General features: G+C 38.2%; 1 protein-coding gene across 2 annotated transcripts in view; it reads right to left on the reverse strand.

The window, feature by feature from the left end:
* Positions 1 to 1,405: 1,405 nt before the first annotated feature.
* cnot6l.S (CCR4-NOT transcription complex subunit 6-like S homeolog) overlaps positions 1,406 to 20,613 on the reverse strand; it is a 58,882-nt gene continuing 39,674 nt past the window's right edge. Inside the window, exons 8-13 of one of the 2 annotated variants that reach the window (XM_041576024.1) lie at positions 20,348 to 20,502; positions 18,536 to 18,687; positions 17,485 to 17,712; positions 11,818 to 12,020; positions 9,545 to 9,753; positions 1,406 to 7,820 (exon numbers count right to left, since the gene is read on the reverse strand). In XM_041576024.1, coding sequence (XP_041431958.1) covers positions 7,715 to 7,820; positions 9,545 to 9,753; positions 11,818 to 12,020; positions 17,485 to 17,712; positions 18,536 to 18,687; positions 20,348 to 20,502 — 1,053 coding nt within the window. In that variant the 3' untranslated portion in view covers positions 1,406 to 7,714. 2 annotated transcript variants of the gene reach the window in all.

Below are 20,613 nucleotides of genomic sequence, written 5' to 3' on the forward strand. Positions count from 1 at the left end.
GCAACATGTTGCTCACGAGCCACTGGTTGGGGATCATTTCTCTACATCATACGAAAAGTTAGGCAGAAGGTATAGATAGCTTTCTAGAAGAGCTATTGTAAACTCAACTGGGACAGGGGCTGCCTATTATGTATAATCTTTGCATATCTGCACTCTATATGGGATGCATTATAAAATATATATCTTTATAAACAGTATGCAGTTGTTACTTGAAATGTGTATTGAAGAAATCCTGCCTGAAAATATTAGGTTATTAGAAGTCCTCTCAGAGTTATATGAACTGGGTGATTGTCCTGTATATATTTTCTTTATAGTACATTGTAAGTTGAAGAATGACTGAATAAATGTTAGCTCTGCATACAGGTACCCATTTCCTGGTACTCTTAGGAATATTTCTATTTTTTTTTTTTTTTGGCAGACCTGTTATGCTTATAGCAAGGATTTCAGATATACACACAGGATCTGAGACAGTGTACTACAACACAAAGCAGAATTACCTTTTTGGTGAAACATTGATATGTCCTAAACTTCCTACTGGACCAATTGACATTTTTACTTGGCCTGCAGTGGATTTTATAGATATCAGCAAACCCCCAGTGCATGTGGCAATTGGCTGGGTTGGTTCAGGCCGAGAAGAGATGAGCCAGGTGCTGGTTTGGGTGGGTCAAACATCAAGCAGGGCTCATCCCCTTTGGTGATGCAATAGTGCTGATCCCACCCATATAAATCATAGGAGGGCTTAATTCCAGTCATAGAAGTAGCCATAGGAGGGCTGAATTCCAGTCATAGAAGCAGAAGAGATCTTTAGTCTGGATTAGGTGCTAGTTGAAGATTAATGTTGGTTTCAGGCTGACCTATCCCTATAGGAAGCCCCACTTCTCGAACAAAAGATCCTCCATGCATCCTCTCATGTACACCCTATTATACATTACACTATTGTTAAGATTACAATAGCCATTGATCTTTACATTGTAAAGGTCAAGATGAAATGTGAATATACAGTTAATACACTAAAAACTTTGGCGAATGGTTTCTTTAACCCTTGATGAATTGAAATCTCTGGAGGAGATCATAAAAATGCGTGCATCATTTATCAAACGAGAACTACAGTAAAGGGACAGATTCATAAGTATCAGCAAATATTATTGCACAGATTTCTATAGAAAGTTTTCTGTGGACAAATCTAGATCACTTTGCCCCAGTTTTGTTTCATGACAAATATGACCCTCCATCCCTTGAGCTTTCTGTACATTATGTAGCAAATAATGTTAGAACCAACTGGAGGCTTGCATTTGCTAATATGACCCTCCATCCCTTGAGATTTCTGTAGATTATGTAGCAAATAATGTTAGAACCAAATGGAGGCTTGCATGTGCTAACAATCAGAAAAAGAGACAGAAATAAATGCAGTTGCAAAATGGCCATTTATTGCCTACATAGATGGGGGTAAAAAAAGTACACAAGGAAACAAGCAATTATTTAGCCCTATACATTGTGTGTGAGCAGTACCCGATCTCCAGAAAAGGATAAAGTATTTTGTCATCAGAAATAGTAGTATGAGGTTCTTCAGCATCTTCTTCCCCTCTTCAGCTGCCACAAGTCTAGAAAGCAGGATTAACAGTGCAACTCTCAGGCTGGATTTTGTATTGTTCACATTTATTTATAATACTATGGAGTCTCCAGAGCACACAGGATTTACATTTTTTATTTTTAAATCTATACATATATTGCCCAAAATACCTCAGCTGAGTTGTGCAATCCAGATGCTCTGTGTTAAACTGCAGTAAATACAAAAACATTAAAATGGCTGGTGATAGTTATTTCCCCATTACAGTTTACATTCCATAATACTTTGTAACAAAGAACCATTGCTTTGATCAACCATAGGAAAGGATGAGGTTTGCATATTTGGATAACATAAAACTTCTAGTAGCCACACTATCAAATGGTACAATTTCAGTTTCAATACCTTTGGACAATGCTATACATAGCAGGACTATCAAAAATAAAAAATAAAACTTGTGTGGTAAGCTCAGGCACTATTATTTTATTATTTCTGAAAGGCAGCATAACCGCCATAGCTGTATATTGAACATTCATAACAGGAAAACAGTACAATGTCCCCATATTTCGCATGTTAAAGCAGCTTTCCTTGGACCAATAGATCTGTTATTTAACACCCATATTTGTTGTTAAATCCAAATGTTAAAAACAGGCAGTGCAGCATTAAGGGGCTGTACAAGGTCCCAGGCCACAGGATATGTGCTACTGTACTTTAATGGTATATATGGCCTGTGTAACCAAACACATCCCCACAATGCTTTGCAAAGCAGGCAGTGACCTTCAGTCTTTAGGCGCTACCAACCTGCTGCATAGAATCAAATACACAGAAATGTGCACAAATTGCACAATAAAGGAAATATATTAGCCTTGGGGAATAACTACATATTAACTTTAGGACAGAAAACCTGTCTCAAAGCTACAAATAGCAGCATCTTATCTTTGAGATAAGGAATAATTCTGGCAGTTAAAGCTAGGGCTCAGATATGGCATAGCTAAATCCACCACAGCATTACCCTGTTAGATGTCATGATAGGGGATGCTGCTGCTTGTAGTTTGGCAACAGTTGTATAAGGCAGGTGGATCATTCTAAATTAGGGGATCAGGCTGTATAATAACAGATAGGATTATTCTACAACCGTTGTAGCTAAAAAAAAAAATTATACATAAAAATAATTTTGTGCTGTTTTATGTAATTTTACAGCTGAACTGGAAAGATCTTTCTAAAATACCAGGCCTGAGATTAACACAATGGAACACATCACCACTGGGTAAGTAATCTCTTGTAGGCAATAATACATAATACGGCATACAGAACAGATTCTTTGCTGGTAAAGAGGTACATATACATTAGCATTAACATTTACTGGGAAAAAATTGTTAAAAATACTAGATGCAAAAAATAGGGGTAAAAAAATGCATCATGTCACTTAATTTTTCCTTTTTAATGCAGAAAAATCTGACAAAAACGGCTAATGGCTGTGAAAGAAACACTAATGAAAATATACAAATCTTGTTTTTTTTAATAGAGCTATTTACAGGCTGCTATTGTTATATGCTGTGCCTTTCTTGCACTAAAAACTCCCACTGTGCCCCAACGCCAATTCCTAAAATTTAAAAGTTCAAAAGTAGATTATTTGCACCAGATGGACTTAAATTCACAAATAATACTCAGCTATAGCACAAACTGAATTGGTAACATGCTGCTGGATAGATAAGCAAGCTGAACCGAAGGCTGATTATTCCTTTAAACAGATGCCTATCATTGATTTGGGCACTGTTATTTAATCCTTTGACTGCAGCAGATACTTTCAAGACATGTTTATACATCTTTCATTTGAGGATCAGAAAATAGCCTTCCTTAGCCGCACACAAAGAACGGAGAGGTAAAAACAGTGTTTACTGAAATAAAACCAAGCGTGTGGTTGCAGATAAATGGGTCTTACTGGAAATATTGCAAACGATACATTTAAAGTGCTGTTTGAGCTGCAATAAAATGGCTACCCCCATGTCAACTGAAGCCAGACTTTCAGAATTTGCTAGCAACATTAAAACACTTAAAATTAGATATTGCCTTTGCCAGTATGCAAATTTTAAGGGATGTCCTAAAATAAGAGAAGTAGAATACAGCTTTTCTGGAAAATTTATTAGGTTATATTGACTTATAACAACATGAATCTGTGGAAGGCATCCTGGCATGTATTTAAATCAAGTGACATGAGCTTTTTAATAATTTTGGCTATGAAATTTCCAAAAAAGACAAACAAAAATGTAAACGTGCATGAAGGGGGAACACTAGTGTTTGCTTTTCACTTATGAAACTACAAGACATGATATGTTAGGAATGGGGCTGTGCAAGGTTATATTTTCTCCCCTATGATAATAGGCCATTTTGATTTAAATCACTTTAAAAAGAGATAAATAGGATCAAACTTTGGCAGTATAACAGGAAAACAATGGAAACAAATGGTAAAGTGGAGCTTTGTATTTGTTTAATTTGGGCTAATTGTATTATGGTATATTTAAGCAAGTGAGCAAAAAGGAAAAAAAACGGTCATACTGGTGCAGACACATTTTAATTGCAATGAAACATTAAGAATGCTGATAAAATATAGTTCCCATAAAAGCTTTAAACAATCCTAACATCACTACTGCTGTGTACAAAAGACAATAAACAGACCAGAACAACCATGGAGCAAGATGAATCAAGACAGCAGTTAAACATATTTGGAAATGTGGTGGTCAAAACTACCACTAGCCACTGTGCTTTCTTGGCCTTGTGTGCAATGATCTACCTCTTTACAGTCCATGGATTACTTGTAGACATTGAAGGTTTTAAAGCCACTGATCATTTGATCATGGTCACTTGGGGGGGGGGGGGGGGGGGGGGAGCGATATAACCGAATAGACTGGTTCTTAACCCTGCCCTTACATTTATACCTTCAACAATAGTTATTTTTAAGGAAACTTCATAGCAGGATGTAAGAGATGCAGATTAGGAAAAAAAAAAAAAAAAAGTGTTGTCAGAATGATGTGTGCGGATTATGAATACATGCACCTTTATAGGGGGGGGGGATACTGGAAAGCCTTTAGTGCTCTAGTTTCCAGAAAATGACCAATCAGGATTTTGCTGGCAGAGGTTAAGGGAGGCACCAAAGCTTCACCAACCTTAGAAAGTTGTCAGATGTAAAGGGACACAGTGGTGAATCTCAGAATATGTTTTAATTGTAATGGTTATTCATTGGTCCCTCCACCTACAGTTCTTTTTCTCCAGCAAGATGGCAAAGTCCTATTTGCAGTTCATACCAAGAAAGCAAGGCAGGCAATATAAACCTTTACTATGAAAGAACCGATAACAAAAAAGGGCCATGAATAAATGACAAACTTCATTGCTTCAAGATTAAAGTGCTCACAGAGAATGGAATCAGAGTAGATTCAAATATAGATGGCCACAGGAGGAAAAGCACCTTCAGAGTTTTTCCTTCAACTAAGAGAAGCTTTAAATGTAAATGACTTGCTTAAGGAGAGAAAGAGGGTATGTCATTTGTATAAAAAGATGTGGACATATCGCAAATTGTGCCAGTCAAGAAGATACGTTGTTACAGAATTAACAATTTTTTCACCAGTTTAATACACAGAAATAGAAAATAGCTATCTCATACAGTTTTTTTTTCTTTTATTACATAAAATCACTTTCATTAAAAAAAAAAAAAAAAAATCACCCTTGAATAGGGCCAGGATTTTACATTTTTTATTTTATTGATCTGCTTCCTTCGGCAGTGCTGCTGGTTAAAAACTTGACACCAGATAATTGTGAAACAAAACATCTATGTGAGAAACATTTGAATACCATATTCCAGTAAGAAGTCAGGCTCAGAGGCAGCTGAAGACAGCAAATATCACACAGCTACAAACATTTCCCAACCTGTTCCCTTCTGACAAAATATATTGCAGTCTTCCTTTAAATTATTTTTATGTCATTCAGTTAGGGTTCACATTTCATTACGTATTCCCTTGGAAACACAAAGTTAAAATATAAATAGGCATTGGTATGGAATTGTCGCTTTATGTCTCATCCTGATTTCATTGGATGCCTTTAGATTTGCCTTAAATAGAGAAACTGGCTCTTTAAAGTCTCTCATGTGATCACCTGTACAGGTAAAAGGGGAAAAACACAAACTCTTTGGAAACCACCACCCAATATTATACTCATGTACTTGAAAATATTAGACATTAATGGACTTCTCACAATTAAAAGATGCCATACGGAAGTTCTACAATGAAGTTAAAGCTTGAGTGCATGAAGCAGTCTCTGAAGCAAACAATTGTTGCCAATATAGAAGATTACAGGGACACTAAACAAAGTTTGGGAGGAGGAGTTAAAAAAAATCTGCTTTATTTTAATTCTTTATATGGAAAATATCACAAAAAATTTTTAGGCTTTATTGACTTTCAAAACAAACAAGCCTGTGCAGATTTTTTTGGATGCAATCTCCAGCACAATAAAGAACAAACTAAAGATTTTTTTTTTTTAAGAACACATCTGTTAAGTAACATCTTGCCCGTTTAAATTTAGTCTTTCAGTTTTCCTCAATTCATTCACTTATTATCATCATGAAATTTCATACACATTTCATTTTCATAGCAGGTTGCAGTTTAGAGATATTGCTCCATTATTGTTGACTTCTACAGGGAGTATTTGCAGCGATTGGAGAACAGTCTGAGTAAGCAGCACAAGGTTAGTTAAACCTGCACCTAAGGACCATTAGGATCTCCAATATGGTTCTTGGAATAGGTCCTGTTACACTGTGCATATGGCACAGAAGCAATATCATTGAGATAAAAAGACAACATAAAGCTTTGTCAGTATGTACAAAAAAAAGATAAATCTTCACTGTTCTGAGTCAAGTTGTACTGTTGGCTTATTGGTATGAATTTGTTGAGATAGGCCTATACGTTTGAAGCAGAACAACCAGGGAAGGAAAAAAAAAACTAAGTAGGTCCAAGACATGTCACAAATCGACTTTCCCCTCTTTATACAACAAAGTTAATTTCTTAAAAAAATACTATTTAATTCCATGAGGTATGACCACTCTATCGTTCATCAATTTATTCACGTCAATATAAAAAGGTAAGTTATATTCCACATAATGTCTATGTACGTAAGAATATCAGCTTTAAAAGGAACAATGAACTTTGATTCCCAAAGAAATAAACAGTAGATAAATGTGCCACTGAACCTACCAGAATGGGAGACGAAGACGAAAAAAAAAAAAAAAAAAATTGCCAATGCTACATGATTCTTCCCTTTAGTGTTTTAAGGAACATCAAAATTAGTGCTGGACTGCTGGTGGTGAAGGGGTTAATAAAAGCAGCAAATACAGCCAATTATATCTACAGTACAAGCAATGCCTACATGTGCAATTTTCTCAAAAGTTAAATACTGTTTGGGGGGGTTCTAATATTAAAAGCTAAAAAGCCTTTGATTTCATGAAGGCGAAAAAAAAAGAAAACAGATTTTATTTTATCACGTTATAGCTGCCATATTCTTCCAATCAGGAGCTAAAAGGTAGAAGCACAAACCATTTTTTCATGGCCAAGTCATCATTTCACCGTTGAGAGTATTGGCAAGTCAAAATCTGGACTTATTTGTTACTGTATTATGCGTTGGAAGGTTTAAGGGGGCAAACCAATTCTCCAGGACATATCTAGATATTCAGTATTTCAGGAATGGCCCTGTTCCAGGACATAATGAACTTAACTGGGAACTGTCCAAGCTCTGTATATGAAGACCTTGCTGGGATGTAGTTTTGAGGCATATCTAGCTTGGTTACTCAGTAGGTGTATTAGCTTTCTCATGTTATTCTAAACCTTAAATGCAGACTGAAGGAGTGAAAGAGGCTCAGCGCATAATTCACTTCCTACTGAAAATAAGGCATTTGGATAGTTAGAGAACACAATCCTTAGTGTTTAAAGCTGCATGAAAGGGGAAAAAAAGCAGCTAGGGAAACCGATCTATGGCACCAGGCATCTACTGTTTCCAGAGCTATAAACAATGCCCCACATATACCTTAAGATCCTGGTGCTAGACAAAAAAAAAAAAACAAAAAAAAAAAAACATAGCTTTTCTTTCTCACCAGCCCCAAAGATGTCATCAATGTGGAGTATCGGCCTCATCTACTGGATAGAAGTCTACCAGGCTGTGACAAGATGAATTTGCCTCTGATCCAAAAATTCTTTTCCTTTTGAGAGTTTTGACACTGTGAGGCAAGAAGCAATAAAGTGCAAAAGTTTTCTTTAAAAAAAATTACAACAAAAATCCCCCAATATATATTAAATATATATATAGCTTTCATAAAAACATCCTGTAGCAGCAAAAAAGCAGAGCATCGAAGTTCAGAGAGTTTAGCATCCAAGGGCGTTCAGCTGGTGCAGTCCTAAATAAAGGTGAAAACAGCACCATAATTTTTTAACCCCTTCATAACCAGATGTCCCAACAACTAATGGTGTTTCGATTTTTTTTAAATACAACCTTTCACTAACCTATAATTCACAACAGGGAGTGCACCGCAATAAAGATCTACCAAAATTAAAATTGCCTAAGATCTGTGCATGGATACAACCTATGGAAAGAAACTTTAGGAACTACGCCTCGGCTAGTTTTGGGAAATTACTACAAAGGGCTTGTTGGCAATTAAAATAAGGTCTATACTGTAGAGCAAAATAACAGCAGATGGTACAGACCTTTCCCCACCGGATAAAAATTAAGTTATTTAAACAGAATGCACTTGGAATACCAAGAGACATCCTTCCGTCACTTTCCAACAATTGTAAAATTTGGCGATCATACATCATATTTGATTTGGCTTTGAGGAAAATAATTTGTAAGTTGTTTTAATTAGAGTGCAAAGGACTTGATTTCAAGGAATATAGTGTTTGACGTGTTGGGTTTTTCACTTTGTTTACAAAAATGGTATCTTTGGTTACATGGTTAGCCTCCCAAGCTTTGTTTGGCCTCCGATTGCCAAAGGAGATACATTTAAAAAGGGTGGTATTTAAAATAGAGAGCTCCTATGCTGTATTGAGCAACATGAATACCGTGAATATTCTGGTTAAATGCAAACTGGGATGCTTGGTGTGAGAAAGAAAAAACTCTGCCAATCTAGTAGCTGCTATTATAAATCCAAGCTGCCCTCAGCATCCAACAGATATTGCTCCAAAGCCATTCTACTCAGCAACAGAACATTATGCCAGACTACTTCAGAAGGTTAAGAGAAGTCTCTTATTGACTTAAAAGAACCCTACAAATGACCAGGGAGATTACAATGAGTAAGACAAGGGGGAAAATCAGCTGTATAATTTAGAGGTGACAAATGTTTTAACATTTTGGATTTCCTCTATGTCTTTAATAACCTTGGGAAATGGAAGAATAACAAAAATAACATCCTCTGCATTACCATTCTCGCATGGGAGTATGTGCCAAAAAACCTAGGCTGCTCTCAAAAACGGAATAAAAGCAGTTATCACACGACCTGTATTTTTATGACATGGTAACGGCAACTAAAAGGAACAGGGAAGAAAGTGGATTGGACATTAGAGAGACTCTGCAACATGAAATCCCTTCTATTGTCCAAGCAGTTTAATCCTTCACTGGATTCAGCAAATCAAAGATGGAAATCACATTTATAGAAGTTCTGGCAAGCTGTGAATGACATTTGAAAGAAGAATGAGCACTAGAAAATAAAACTGTAAGCACATTAAAACGTAATCAAACACAAAAGGGGCGGAGGGGGGGACAGATTCTGTACCAGCCCTAATGCCAAAAGATTTCCTCCCTGCCATGACACGGACAATCATGGCATTGACAGAAGGGAAGTAGCCTTGAGAAAGCAGCTTAAGGTTGGCCATACTTCACTCCTACAGACTCATTTTAACAGCTGTACAGGTCCATGAAAACAGGTGCTCAGCCCCAAGCCAGCACTACCTCCTGCTTGGCAAGTGCACCCCGTTAATGACAGGCAGAAATGGAGGGTGGAGTTCCAGCTGCGTTAACAGTGAGAAGTGGTCAGAAGGGATGTGGGGGTGTGGGCAGCCAGCGATGTTGTTATCCATCATCCACTGAGGATCTAAAGGCCCCAGGACGCCAAGAACGTCTATGTGTGTCTTGGAATAGAAGATGTAGTCAATAACACCCTAACAATGCAAAGGAGAAAAAAAAATTTGTTATTTGGCACAAAATTGGCTGAACAATTCTTTTTAGTAAGACTTTTATAGCTTATCAACCCATATCTAGGACGACTAAGCTTTTACCCAATTTATAAGGAATTTGTATAGTAGGTGAAAAGTTTGTTTCTTCATTCCATATCTTGCAAGAGCAATTAATTCCTATGCCTCGCCTTCTGGGCGACAATCTCACGAACTGCCTCCTCGTGTCTTCCCATCCGCTATAATGAAAAGTAGTCTGCGCTAAAGCACAAGCGGCACTGCATTTTCAGAAAGTCGCCTGAAGTTGCCTCACGAGGGAACTTCGGGCAACTTCTGAAAACGCAGTGCCGCGTGTGCTTTAGTGCAGGCGACTTTTCATTATAGCGGATGGGAAGACAAGAGGAGGCAGTTCGGGGAGATTGTCGCCCAGAAGACAAGGCGATTAGTCGCCAGGCGACAAAATCTCCCCGAATCTCCTTGTGTGAACTAACCCTTAGACCTAAAGTTGGCCTTATGAAGACCCGACAGATACATAGCACAAGATAAACAGATGAATACGATTTTTTTCTTGCCAAAGACAAAATAAAAATATATACAGCTCATAATAATCAAATTGAGCTCCATCTGGTAAGATTATTGCAACCAGCCCACCCTGTCAACCCATCACTTATTAGTTTTCTAACATTTAGATTATTAGATCTTACTGAATAAAATTACTCCAGAAGTTAAATATAGGTCTAGTCTAATGCAACATCATCGGCCAGCCAACCACTTAAAAGTACTTAGACTTCTTTTCTAGGTTTACTGGTAAACTGTTGTGTTGAAGGGACTTACTGGCAGATCAGAATTTCATTCCAGACACAAATGACTGGTACCCAATGAGATTTCACTCACATTTTACATTCAGGAAGGTACACACACACAAAGGCAAATGGCAAAAGGAGCATTTTGTCCAGAACGGATATCCAGTAAATCAATGATGAAGAAAATCTCCACCTCAAAAATTTTTTGCTCAAAGATCCAGTTACTGCTCTGCACAGCAAGGGATCTTTAAAGAACAGTACAAGCTGTGACAAACCTACAGATGTTTCAAACACTAGGCGTGGTTAAAATCTATATGCACCATTAATCTAAGCATTTAGGCATTTTTCCGTTAATAGGAATACTGATCTTGTCAGTTTAGCAAAGCTAGTTTTAAAATAAAGCAAATTTCCTTGCCATTGAATGAGAGAGATTGCCGGTGAAGTGATTAGATTTGAACTGGAGTTTTTTCCTTAATAAATATTGATATACTGTAACTGTCTTTTAATGTATATTTACTATATGTAAGTTCCTTTGTAACAGCTATTTTAGAATAAAGTGTGTCTGGGGCAGGGAAGCTGTATAAGGATGCGCTCATTTCTTGCAGGCACCAGTATACCTAATCCTGCCAGTAAAATTGCAGAAAAGATTAGGGGATTGCATGGAGAGCTCCTTTGAGCAAAATCTTCCACATACAAGCACCCCCATCAACTCCACGGTTTTTATCTGCTTAATTGATAATGACATAACTAAGGAATTACCCACACCTGCCCATGAAATAGCCTTTGAGTCAATTGTCCAATTACTTTTGAGCCCCTGAAATGAACGGATTGTGAAAAAAAAGGCTTTAGTTTCTCACATATTTATGCAATCTTTTTGTTCAACCCACTGAATTAAAGCTGAAAGTCTGCAGTTCAATTGCATCTGAGTAGTTTCATTTAAAATTCATTGTGGTAATGTACAGAACCAAAATTAGAAAAAGAGTTGTCTCTGCCCAAATATTTATGGACCTAACTGTAATATGTATAGAGTCAAATAACCAGATAAAATTAGGCTTGTATGAGTGACGCAGACTCGTATTGCCTACCTAGTTTAGGAACAGTTCAGAAATTCCCAGGTTATCGAGTTATCCATAAATAATAATTATAATGAGCGTTCTATAATTTAACAATTAGATAACTATTGTAATTATATCAGAACCATTTATATGGTAAAAAAAACAACATAGGAATTAATGGATTCTGAACTTACTTTGAAATCAAAGGTGTAATTTGTGTAAGGCATCAAGTTGTTTTCATAGGCACTCCTCAGCTGGAAGCCATGTGTGATTCTTCCATCTGGGGTCCCATTCTTCCCATTGCAGCTGAAGTTAGTGAGACACTCATTGTATCTGAGCTCTTTGAAATCCTTGTGATTGTCGGCTACCCCTCCATTTGTCAGATACTCCACCACACCTAGGGTTGCAAAATTACATGATAAAATCAAGAACTCAGCAAATGGTTCATGCATTTCCTCATTTCACTGCACTACAGTAAAGGTAAAACCAACAAGTATTTTATTCTTTCTGCAGTGAAGGCAAATGTAGCATAAGTTCTGCTACATAGAAAGCAAGTGGTACCTTGCTTTGACAAAAAAAAAAAAATTCAATGATTTAAATTGATAAGTAGGTGCCTTTGCTTTTATCTGCCAGACTCTACTGTATAGATAGATAGATAGATATAGGCATTTGCCGGAACGGAGCTACTGCGCCCGAAAGTCACACCAAAAACGCTGGTCAAAGCAGGAAGAAGAACGCTCGGGAGAAGATGACGCCTCTGAACTCCGCAGCAGAGGACCTGCGCCGAGGGGTAACAATTTAGGGGCATTTGCCCGGGGGGGGGAGGGGGGGGCAGGGTTTTTTCTCTGTACAGGTTGACTTCTCCTTTAAACAAATCTTGGTGCCAAAGCTAAATATGACGTCATCACAGAATGTCGGTATACTTACTGTGAGTAAAGGGTTAATTAACCTGCGTGTACCCAAAGTCAAGACAAAACTATTGACTGGATTAAGAATATAGACTCACACCTAGGGAAATATAGACAGGAACTGGTCTATAGAAAAAACTCCTTGATGTAAAGACAAAAGAAAGTTTATATGTGGCTGTTGGGACTTCCGAAAGGTAACAAAAGAAGAACTATCCATGAATTCAAACCAGTGTCTCTCACCACTATTGACAGTTCAGGTGATTCAACTGGTTCTGAACCGGGGCTCCCCAATACCTCCTCACGTCCTTTTTTAGGGAACACTCCCCAGACAATACACACTATAGAACACAGGGGGGAGGCAGAACCAGGAAGGGGGGCAAGAAAAATCACAGACAAACCTCCACGGAGGGGGAGGAGCAGGACATTGTTGCAGGACAGTGATTAATCTATCACAACACACATGGAACATGGGGGAGTCCAGGCTTTTTAATCGAGGCTTAAAATTTGTACCAAATAATTTCTTTGAACCCTTTGAGGTACACAACGATATTCATAGGTTTAAAAGCCATTTTAAAATTAAGGTTTACTACAAAGATAAGGTGCCAGCCCCTGTGTCTCTGTTGAAAAAGTACATTCCTAACACTGCTCCTTCAATCTCTACGCATTTGCTAGCCAAAGATTCCCACCCCACACATTTGCAGAAAAAACTGAACTATCCTAAGCTTACTAAAGATGAAAAATAGGCTCTCAAATCCTTAAAAGATGACAAAAACTTGATTATAAGACAAGCTGACAAAGGGGGGGGGGGCATAGTCCTGCTAGATAAAACATATTATATGGAAGAAATTGGGAAGCAGACATTAACACTTACAAGCACCTGTTGGGGGATCCCACAGCCAAATTCAAATTATCTTTGGATGCATTGATCCAGACGGGGATTGCAGCAGGTTGGATCAGTGAACCCACAGGCCAATTCCTCACCACAGATTTCCCTAGATTATATTTCATGTACACTTTACCCAAAGTACATAAGTCCCTAACAGCAATCCCCGGGACGCCCTATAATTTCCACCAGTGGTGAAATATATCGACCACTTCTTGCCACCAGCAATAAAACAAATGGATTCATATGCGAGACATACTTAGGACCTATTGAATATACCGAGAGGTTTAACCGTCCCCCACATAGCCTATTGGTCACCATGGACGTATACAGTCTGTATACTGTAATCCAACATGAAAGTGGACTGGCAGTGTGTAGGGAAGCACTAACTAAAACCCACAAGGCATTACCCCCTGTTGAATTTCTGATAACTGCTAGATTTGATCTTATTGCATAATTATTTCACCTTTAGGGATGATTTATACCTGCAGATAGCAGGGACCGCTATGGGGTTAAATGTAACCTGTATATGGAAAACTTTGAAAAGGAATGGCTATTACCCATGGGAAAGACAAACATTTGTTTCTACAAATATCAGATCCATTACTTAGATGTGACGTTGCTCAAACAAGGGGTTAAGGTGGGCTATACACTTTTTAAAAAACCTACAGATACAAATCGTTTGATACAGGCCCATTCACACCATCCTACCCATATGTTCCAAGAGGTCTTGTATTCACAGTTTCTGAGGGTTATTCAGAACTGAAAACATAGGGATGAAAACATAATTATGCCTCTTTATAGGTCCCTGGTAAGGCCTCATCTGGAGTATGCAGTTCAGTTTTGGACTCCAGTCCTTAAGAGGGATATAAATGAGCTGGAGAGAGTGCAGAGACGTGCAACTAAATTGGTTAGAGGGACGGAAGACTTAAATTATGAGGGTAGACTGTCAAGGTTGGGGTTGTTTTCTCTGGAAAAAAGGCGCTTGCGAGGGGACATGATTACACTTTACAAGTACATTAGAGGACATTATAAACAAATGGCAGGGGACCTTTTTACCCATAAAGTGGATCACCGTACCAGAGGCCACCCCTTTAGACTAGAAGAAAATAACTTTCATTTGAAGCAACGTAGGGGGTTCTTCACAGTCAGGACAGTGAGGTTGTGGAATGCACTGCCGGGTGATGTTGGCTGATTCAGTTAATGCCTTTAAGAATGGCTTGGATGATTTTTTGGACAGACATAATATCAAAGGCTATTCTGATACTAAGCTCTATAGTTAGTATAGGTATGGGTATGGGTATATAGAATTTAATTAAAAGTAGGGATGGGTGTATGTATGGATGCTGGGTTTTCATTTGGAGGGGTTGAACTTGATGGACTTTGTCTTTTTTCAACCCTATTTCACTATGTAACTCAGATCGGATGACAGCCGAGTCACAACCCGTGGACTTAAGGTGGCCATAGATGCAAAGATCCGCTCGTTTGGCGATGTTGCCAAACGAGCGGATCTTTCCCCGATATGCCATTAACAGGCATGGCTATATCGGGGGTAATCTGATTGTTCGGTCATATGGCCGAACGATCAGATTACGATGTGCCATGAGCTCCGGCGGGATCGGTTGGGTCAAAATCAAACCTGACCGATCGACCAAACGACCGATCTCCGCCGGGCGAAAGATGTCGGCACACGCCACACACGATCCGAAAATCATACGAATCCTTGATTCGTACGATCGGATCTGTGTGTCTATGGCCACCTTTAGCCAAATAGTTTGCCTTGAGGGGATACCCAGCATGGCTGATACAGCAACAATTGGAACTAATGACGCAGGAACGGTTATTACAACATACGGAGATGGTATCCCGGAAGGAACCAGACTTAATTTTCACTATGGATTGGACCATTGGATCAAGAGTCCGGCTTTTTATTTGTTCATTGATTTCAACACACTTTGTTGGTCTACACTACACATAATGGACTTGTAGCGATGGCCGCACAAGTCTAGATGATATTGATGAAAACTTTCACTTTGTTGCTTTGGGTACACGCAGGTTAATTAACCCTATACTCACTGTAAGTCAAGAATGCCACAGGCAGACGCCACTTCTGGATATTGTTTATTGGGAAAACTGCTGTAAAAGGCCATTTACAGCAGTTTTCCCAATAAACAATATTCAGAAGTGCTGTCTGCCTGTGGAATTCTTGATGTACTTACAGTGGAGACACTGTTGACTGAGCACCTGGTCGAAGGGAAGAGCGGTGAGCTGGAGCAGTCTTTTTTCGGTTTTCCATGAACAGTATACTCACTGTAAGTATACCGACACTCTGTGATGACATCATATTTAGCGCCAAGATTTGTTTAGTAGGACACCACCAGTGTGTATGTTCACTTCCTGAGGACAGCTAGAGTGTATTAGCCAAAACGTTGAAATAAACCACAACTTTGTTGCTTTTTTCACGAAAGACATGTGCGTGAGGTTTATTTTTTCCTATGTTGAATCTGTATGTTTAACCAGCACCCAGGCATTCACAGTTTTTTGGTATATGTGTGCACAACATACATCGGAAAATACAGGCAAAAGAAAACTCAATTAAGAAAGCTGGAAGGTAGAAACTGAATGAATAGAATGGTTACGAATAATGGTTAAAAATAATGAATAGAATGGTTAAGAAAATTGGCCACTAGAGGGAGAAGTCACATTCAGTCATGCTGGAAGGTTTGTAAAATTGTCTACATCTTTATATGAATGTGAGCTAAAACAGCATGTGATTTTCAAACAAGTTCTAAAAGTAGATAAAAAAAATTACATTTGGTAATTTTTATTGAAAAAAAAAAAATTATCCAATGACATATCTGCATTTAAGTAAGTAAATCATGCTGTTAGTGACCCCATTGTGCAACAATTAACTGCAATGAAACGTTTGTGGTAACTGTTGATCAGTCCTGCACATTGACAAGGAATTTTAGCCGATTCATCCATAAAAAACAGCTTCAGCTCCTGGATGTTGGTTCCTCACATGAACTGCTTGCTTTAGGTCTTTCTCCAACATTTAATGTCAGGACTTTCCAGAACATTCACTATATTTCTTTAACCATTATTGAAGACCAACTCGTGTGTTTAGGATCATTGTCGTGCTGTATGACATTTATTTATTGCATGACATGCAAAGTTCTATTTTGGCTTTATCCATCCAGAATATTTTCTTCCAGTATCCTTCTGGTTTGTCCCCATGATCTTTAGCAAACTGTAGACATTAAGCAAAATTCTGGGGGGAGGGCAACGGTTTTCTATCTTCATCATCCTGATGAAGGGAGGTTAAACTCCCCTAAACGTTGATTACATTGGTGATATAATAATAAAAAGAGGGGCCTAGTCCCCTGCTGCAGATAATAGTGTGTGTGCGGATCCGTATATCTACTGCTGTTGCTAAGAGACCTGGCCAGGGTCGGCGGAGAACCAGCACCACCAATGCAGTAAAAGAGAAACAGCGAGTGAGTGGTAGGAATAACACAATACTTTGAACATTTTGGCAGCCATTCAAGCACAGCACACAGTAGATAACAGATAAGTTCTGAAAAATCCCTTTGTATACTATACAACTTATCGGTTATCTGCTGTGTATCCCGTGCCTTTTCTTCTCTTTTCAGCTTTGAATGGCTGCCCCCATAGCTTAATTATACAAACTATAGTGGTGTTTCTGAAGGAAACACACCAGTATTACCAGTGCAACGGTACATTATTCTGTATTTTTCATGGCTTTGGGACACTCACTTTTTTGGTGTTTCTTTAAAGGGTTTAAGTGATGGCAGCTATTCAAAAACGAGACATGTTCATTAGTATGTTTCCACAGATTCCTTTGCCACTTTCTGAATAGTTTCCTATTATATAACAATTTAAGCCACTTAGTGTACAGGTACCCTTTTAGTACATGGTTTGGTCTAATCTTTAATCATTAATCTAATCATTAAATTAAAACACACTCCTCTGGAATTGACACAAGTTAGGCGCCTTGCACTCCGTAATATACAACTGCATGAAGATTCTAAAATGTCCGGATTATTTACCTGAATCTGGCAAAGAGTTGAGATCAGCACACAACACAAAGGGGATGGAATTGGAATCTGGAGTGGGACTCCCTGGCCTACTTGCCGCCTTCTCAATAATGCTTTTCAGTTCAGAGACAAACATCATTGTCTGGATGAGCTTCACATCTGAATACTCAGGGTCCCAGTGCATGTGAGCATTTGCCACCATAAGCAGCTGCTTTTCCGAAGAGTGATGGGGTTTCATGCCTGGATAGAAATACACAGAACAGCAAGAAAATTTCATTTCAAGAAATGAGGAACACAAATATATTTTACTTCAAAAATTAACCAGGGAAGTTTTGAAATATTCTTCTAAAGCACTGGTTCACAGTCTGACCATTTGGCAGCCCAAAAGGTATATGTAGGGCTCAATTATGAAGAATGTAAATAAAAATTAATACAAAAACCACAATAAAGGTGAACTAAAGGTTGCATTCAGTTACAGATGTCCATCAATTTGTTCCATAAATAAGCCCAGCTCTAACAGAAAACATTTTTTTGCATTTGAAGTTAGATTACAGGTAGGGATGCAGCAAATACAATATTTTTGGATTCTGCTAAACCACCAAAACCCATTGTGGAAAGATTTGCCTGAATACCAAACCTAATTTTCATATGCAAATAAGTCCAACCCTGTAGGGCAGAGACAAAGAACAGTGCGAAGTTTTTTTTAAACTTCCTTATTTGTGTGACTAAAAGACACATGATATTAAGGATTCAGTTCATCCAGGGATGAGAATTCAGCAACATTCTGCTGAAAAGGCCAAATACTGAACGGAATCCTGTGCATTCAGTGCATCCCTAGTTACAGGGTTCAGGTGTGGAGTGCTGCACCGATTTTAGGTTGCATGTAAAGATTAGGTTGCTTGGCAAAATACTGGATACCTTGATCCTTAGGTTTGGCCCTCTGACCTAATTTGGAAGGGGAGGGGGTTACAAAACTATGCATATAGGTAAACCTGTTGAAAATATAAATCAGAATCCTGTTATATTTAGAAAAAAAAAAAAAAAACAAAAAAAAAAAACTCACCAGCACCAGAAAAATCTGTATGAACCTCCAACAAGACAGACACCCCAATATTGTCCTTTGTCATCACTCTGTTCAGCATGGCTTCTGAACCCTCAGAGTTTGCCATCGCGATCTGATTAAATTCCACTGTGTGCTTTTGCACTAGGCTGAATCTACCAATAGTCAACATACAAACATTATCAAATGTTAATGGATCTAAGCAAAATGGTTATAGATTTGTAGCTTGTCATTAAAAAGATAATGATAATTGTATGGATAACCACAGATAGGCCCTTTATGCAACAATTAGCTGACTAAAATTAAAAGCCAGTGGTGTCAGGGTTTAAAAATGAGAAAAACAAAATAAGTATTACCATCCACGTGCTCATTATTTATACAGCACCAATATATTACTCAGCACTTTAGAGATTGACATCAGTCCTTGCCCCAGTGAAGTTTACAACAAAGGTTTATTAGCACTCTTGTTTTGCGTGTTTTGAATTTTAAGAAACACACAACAATGACAAAACTCACAGCAAACTTGTCTTAAAAAAAATTGATCCAAAAGTGTGTACCACTTCCGTTTCATCAATGGGTGTTTAAAAAGACTTAAAGGAACAGTAACATCAAAAAAAACAAGTATTTTAAACTAAAGAAAATATAATGTACTGTTGTGCTGCACTGGTACAATTGCGGTGTTTATTCCAGAAACAGAACTATAGTTTCGATAAACAAGCTGCTGTGTAGCCATGGGGCAGCCATTGAAAGCTGAAAAAGGAGAAAAGGCACAGGGCACACAGCAGATAACAGATAAGCTTTGTAGTGTAAAATGGAATTCTTCAGAACGCTATCTGCTGTCTATCCTATTGAATGGCTGCTCCCATGGTTACACAACAGCTAAACTATAGCTGTGTTTCTGAAGCAAATGCTCCAGTTTTACCAGTGCAAGATAACACTCCATTATCTATTCATTCCTTTAAAATACCAATTTTTTGTGTTACTATTCCTTTAAATCATGGACTACCTTTGCTAAGGAGCAGCACAATATTGTTTGTTATACAGTTCTCTCACTACTGGTCTTCTGCTGTTGCAAGCCACCTTGCATCTGCAATCTACTACCGGTACATGAAGCACAGATTGTGTGCTGCAGCTCAGGAACGTGTCAGCATATTCCAAGTGAGTGCTGGTTATCATGTAGGACTCCCCAGATCTGTGTAAAAAGTGTATGAGGCAGCGCAGAAGCACGCTGTAGTGTCCAAGATGGAGAAAGAATAAGGGAGTTGTGACAGCACTAGGGCCTGTCTTATGTGGCGGGATTCCACAGCAGCATCAAGGCATACTTAGTGGGGTCTCTCTATGTTCTCCACTATGACAGACCCGTTTTAATATGAACAAGTTGAAATAGTGTTGAGTGTTGAAATGTAATACTCCCCATCCAGCACAGTAACCTAAGGGAAAAAATTATAAGAGAAAGAAGAAGTTACCTACTTCCTTGGAAGCAGGATTACAAAACTGAGGAGGAACAACCCTACAGCTTTTTGCGGTCATCCTGCCTCCTAGAGGGAAGTAGACACTAACCCTATGGTACCTGTGTCTAGGGATGACTGAGAAAATTCTATTGAAAAAACAAAAAAAAAACACCAATTGCATGAATACCAACTATAGATTCTGTGTTCACCTCTTGGATTAAGCGTTTAAATTCTTATTAAGTGCAAGGGCACTACATGGCTGAAGTCTTATTAACTAGTACCTTATCTGGCATATATACATCCATGTATGTATGCAAATTCCAAATTTCAAAACAGCAACATCACACTGCCAGAAAGTACTCACTTTTCTGTTCTGAAGAATATTGCACAACCATCCACGTGCTTTTTCTCTTGATCAGACATGATTTTGGCACGTGACTTTGGAGAGAAAAAACCATCATATCCACGTTCCTTTAATGCTGGCATAAAAAGGGTGTAGTATTGCTCAGTTTCAACTTCCTAAAAATAAAAAATAAAACTTTTAGCAATCTTCAGAAATATGGAAATTGAAGAACCAGGCTTATTTACCATTTGCACATTTGAATGATTTCATCCACTACGGTTACCCCA

Source organism: Xenopus laevis, chromosome 1S, assembly GCF_017654675.1.
Source record: "Xenopus laevis strain J_2021 chromosome 1S, Xenopus_laevis_v10.1, whole genome shotgun sequence".
In the NCBI taxonomy this organism is placed as follows: domain Eukaryota; kingdom Metazoa; phylum Chordata; class Amphibia; order Anura; family Pipidae; genus Xenopus; species Xenopus laevis.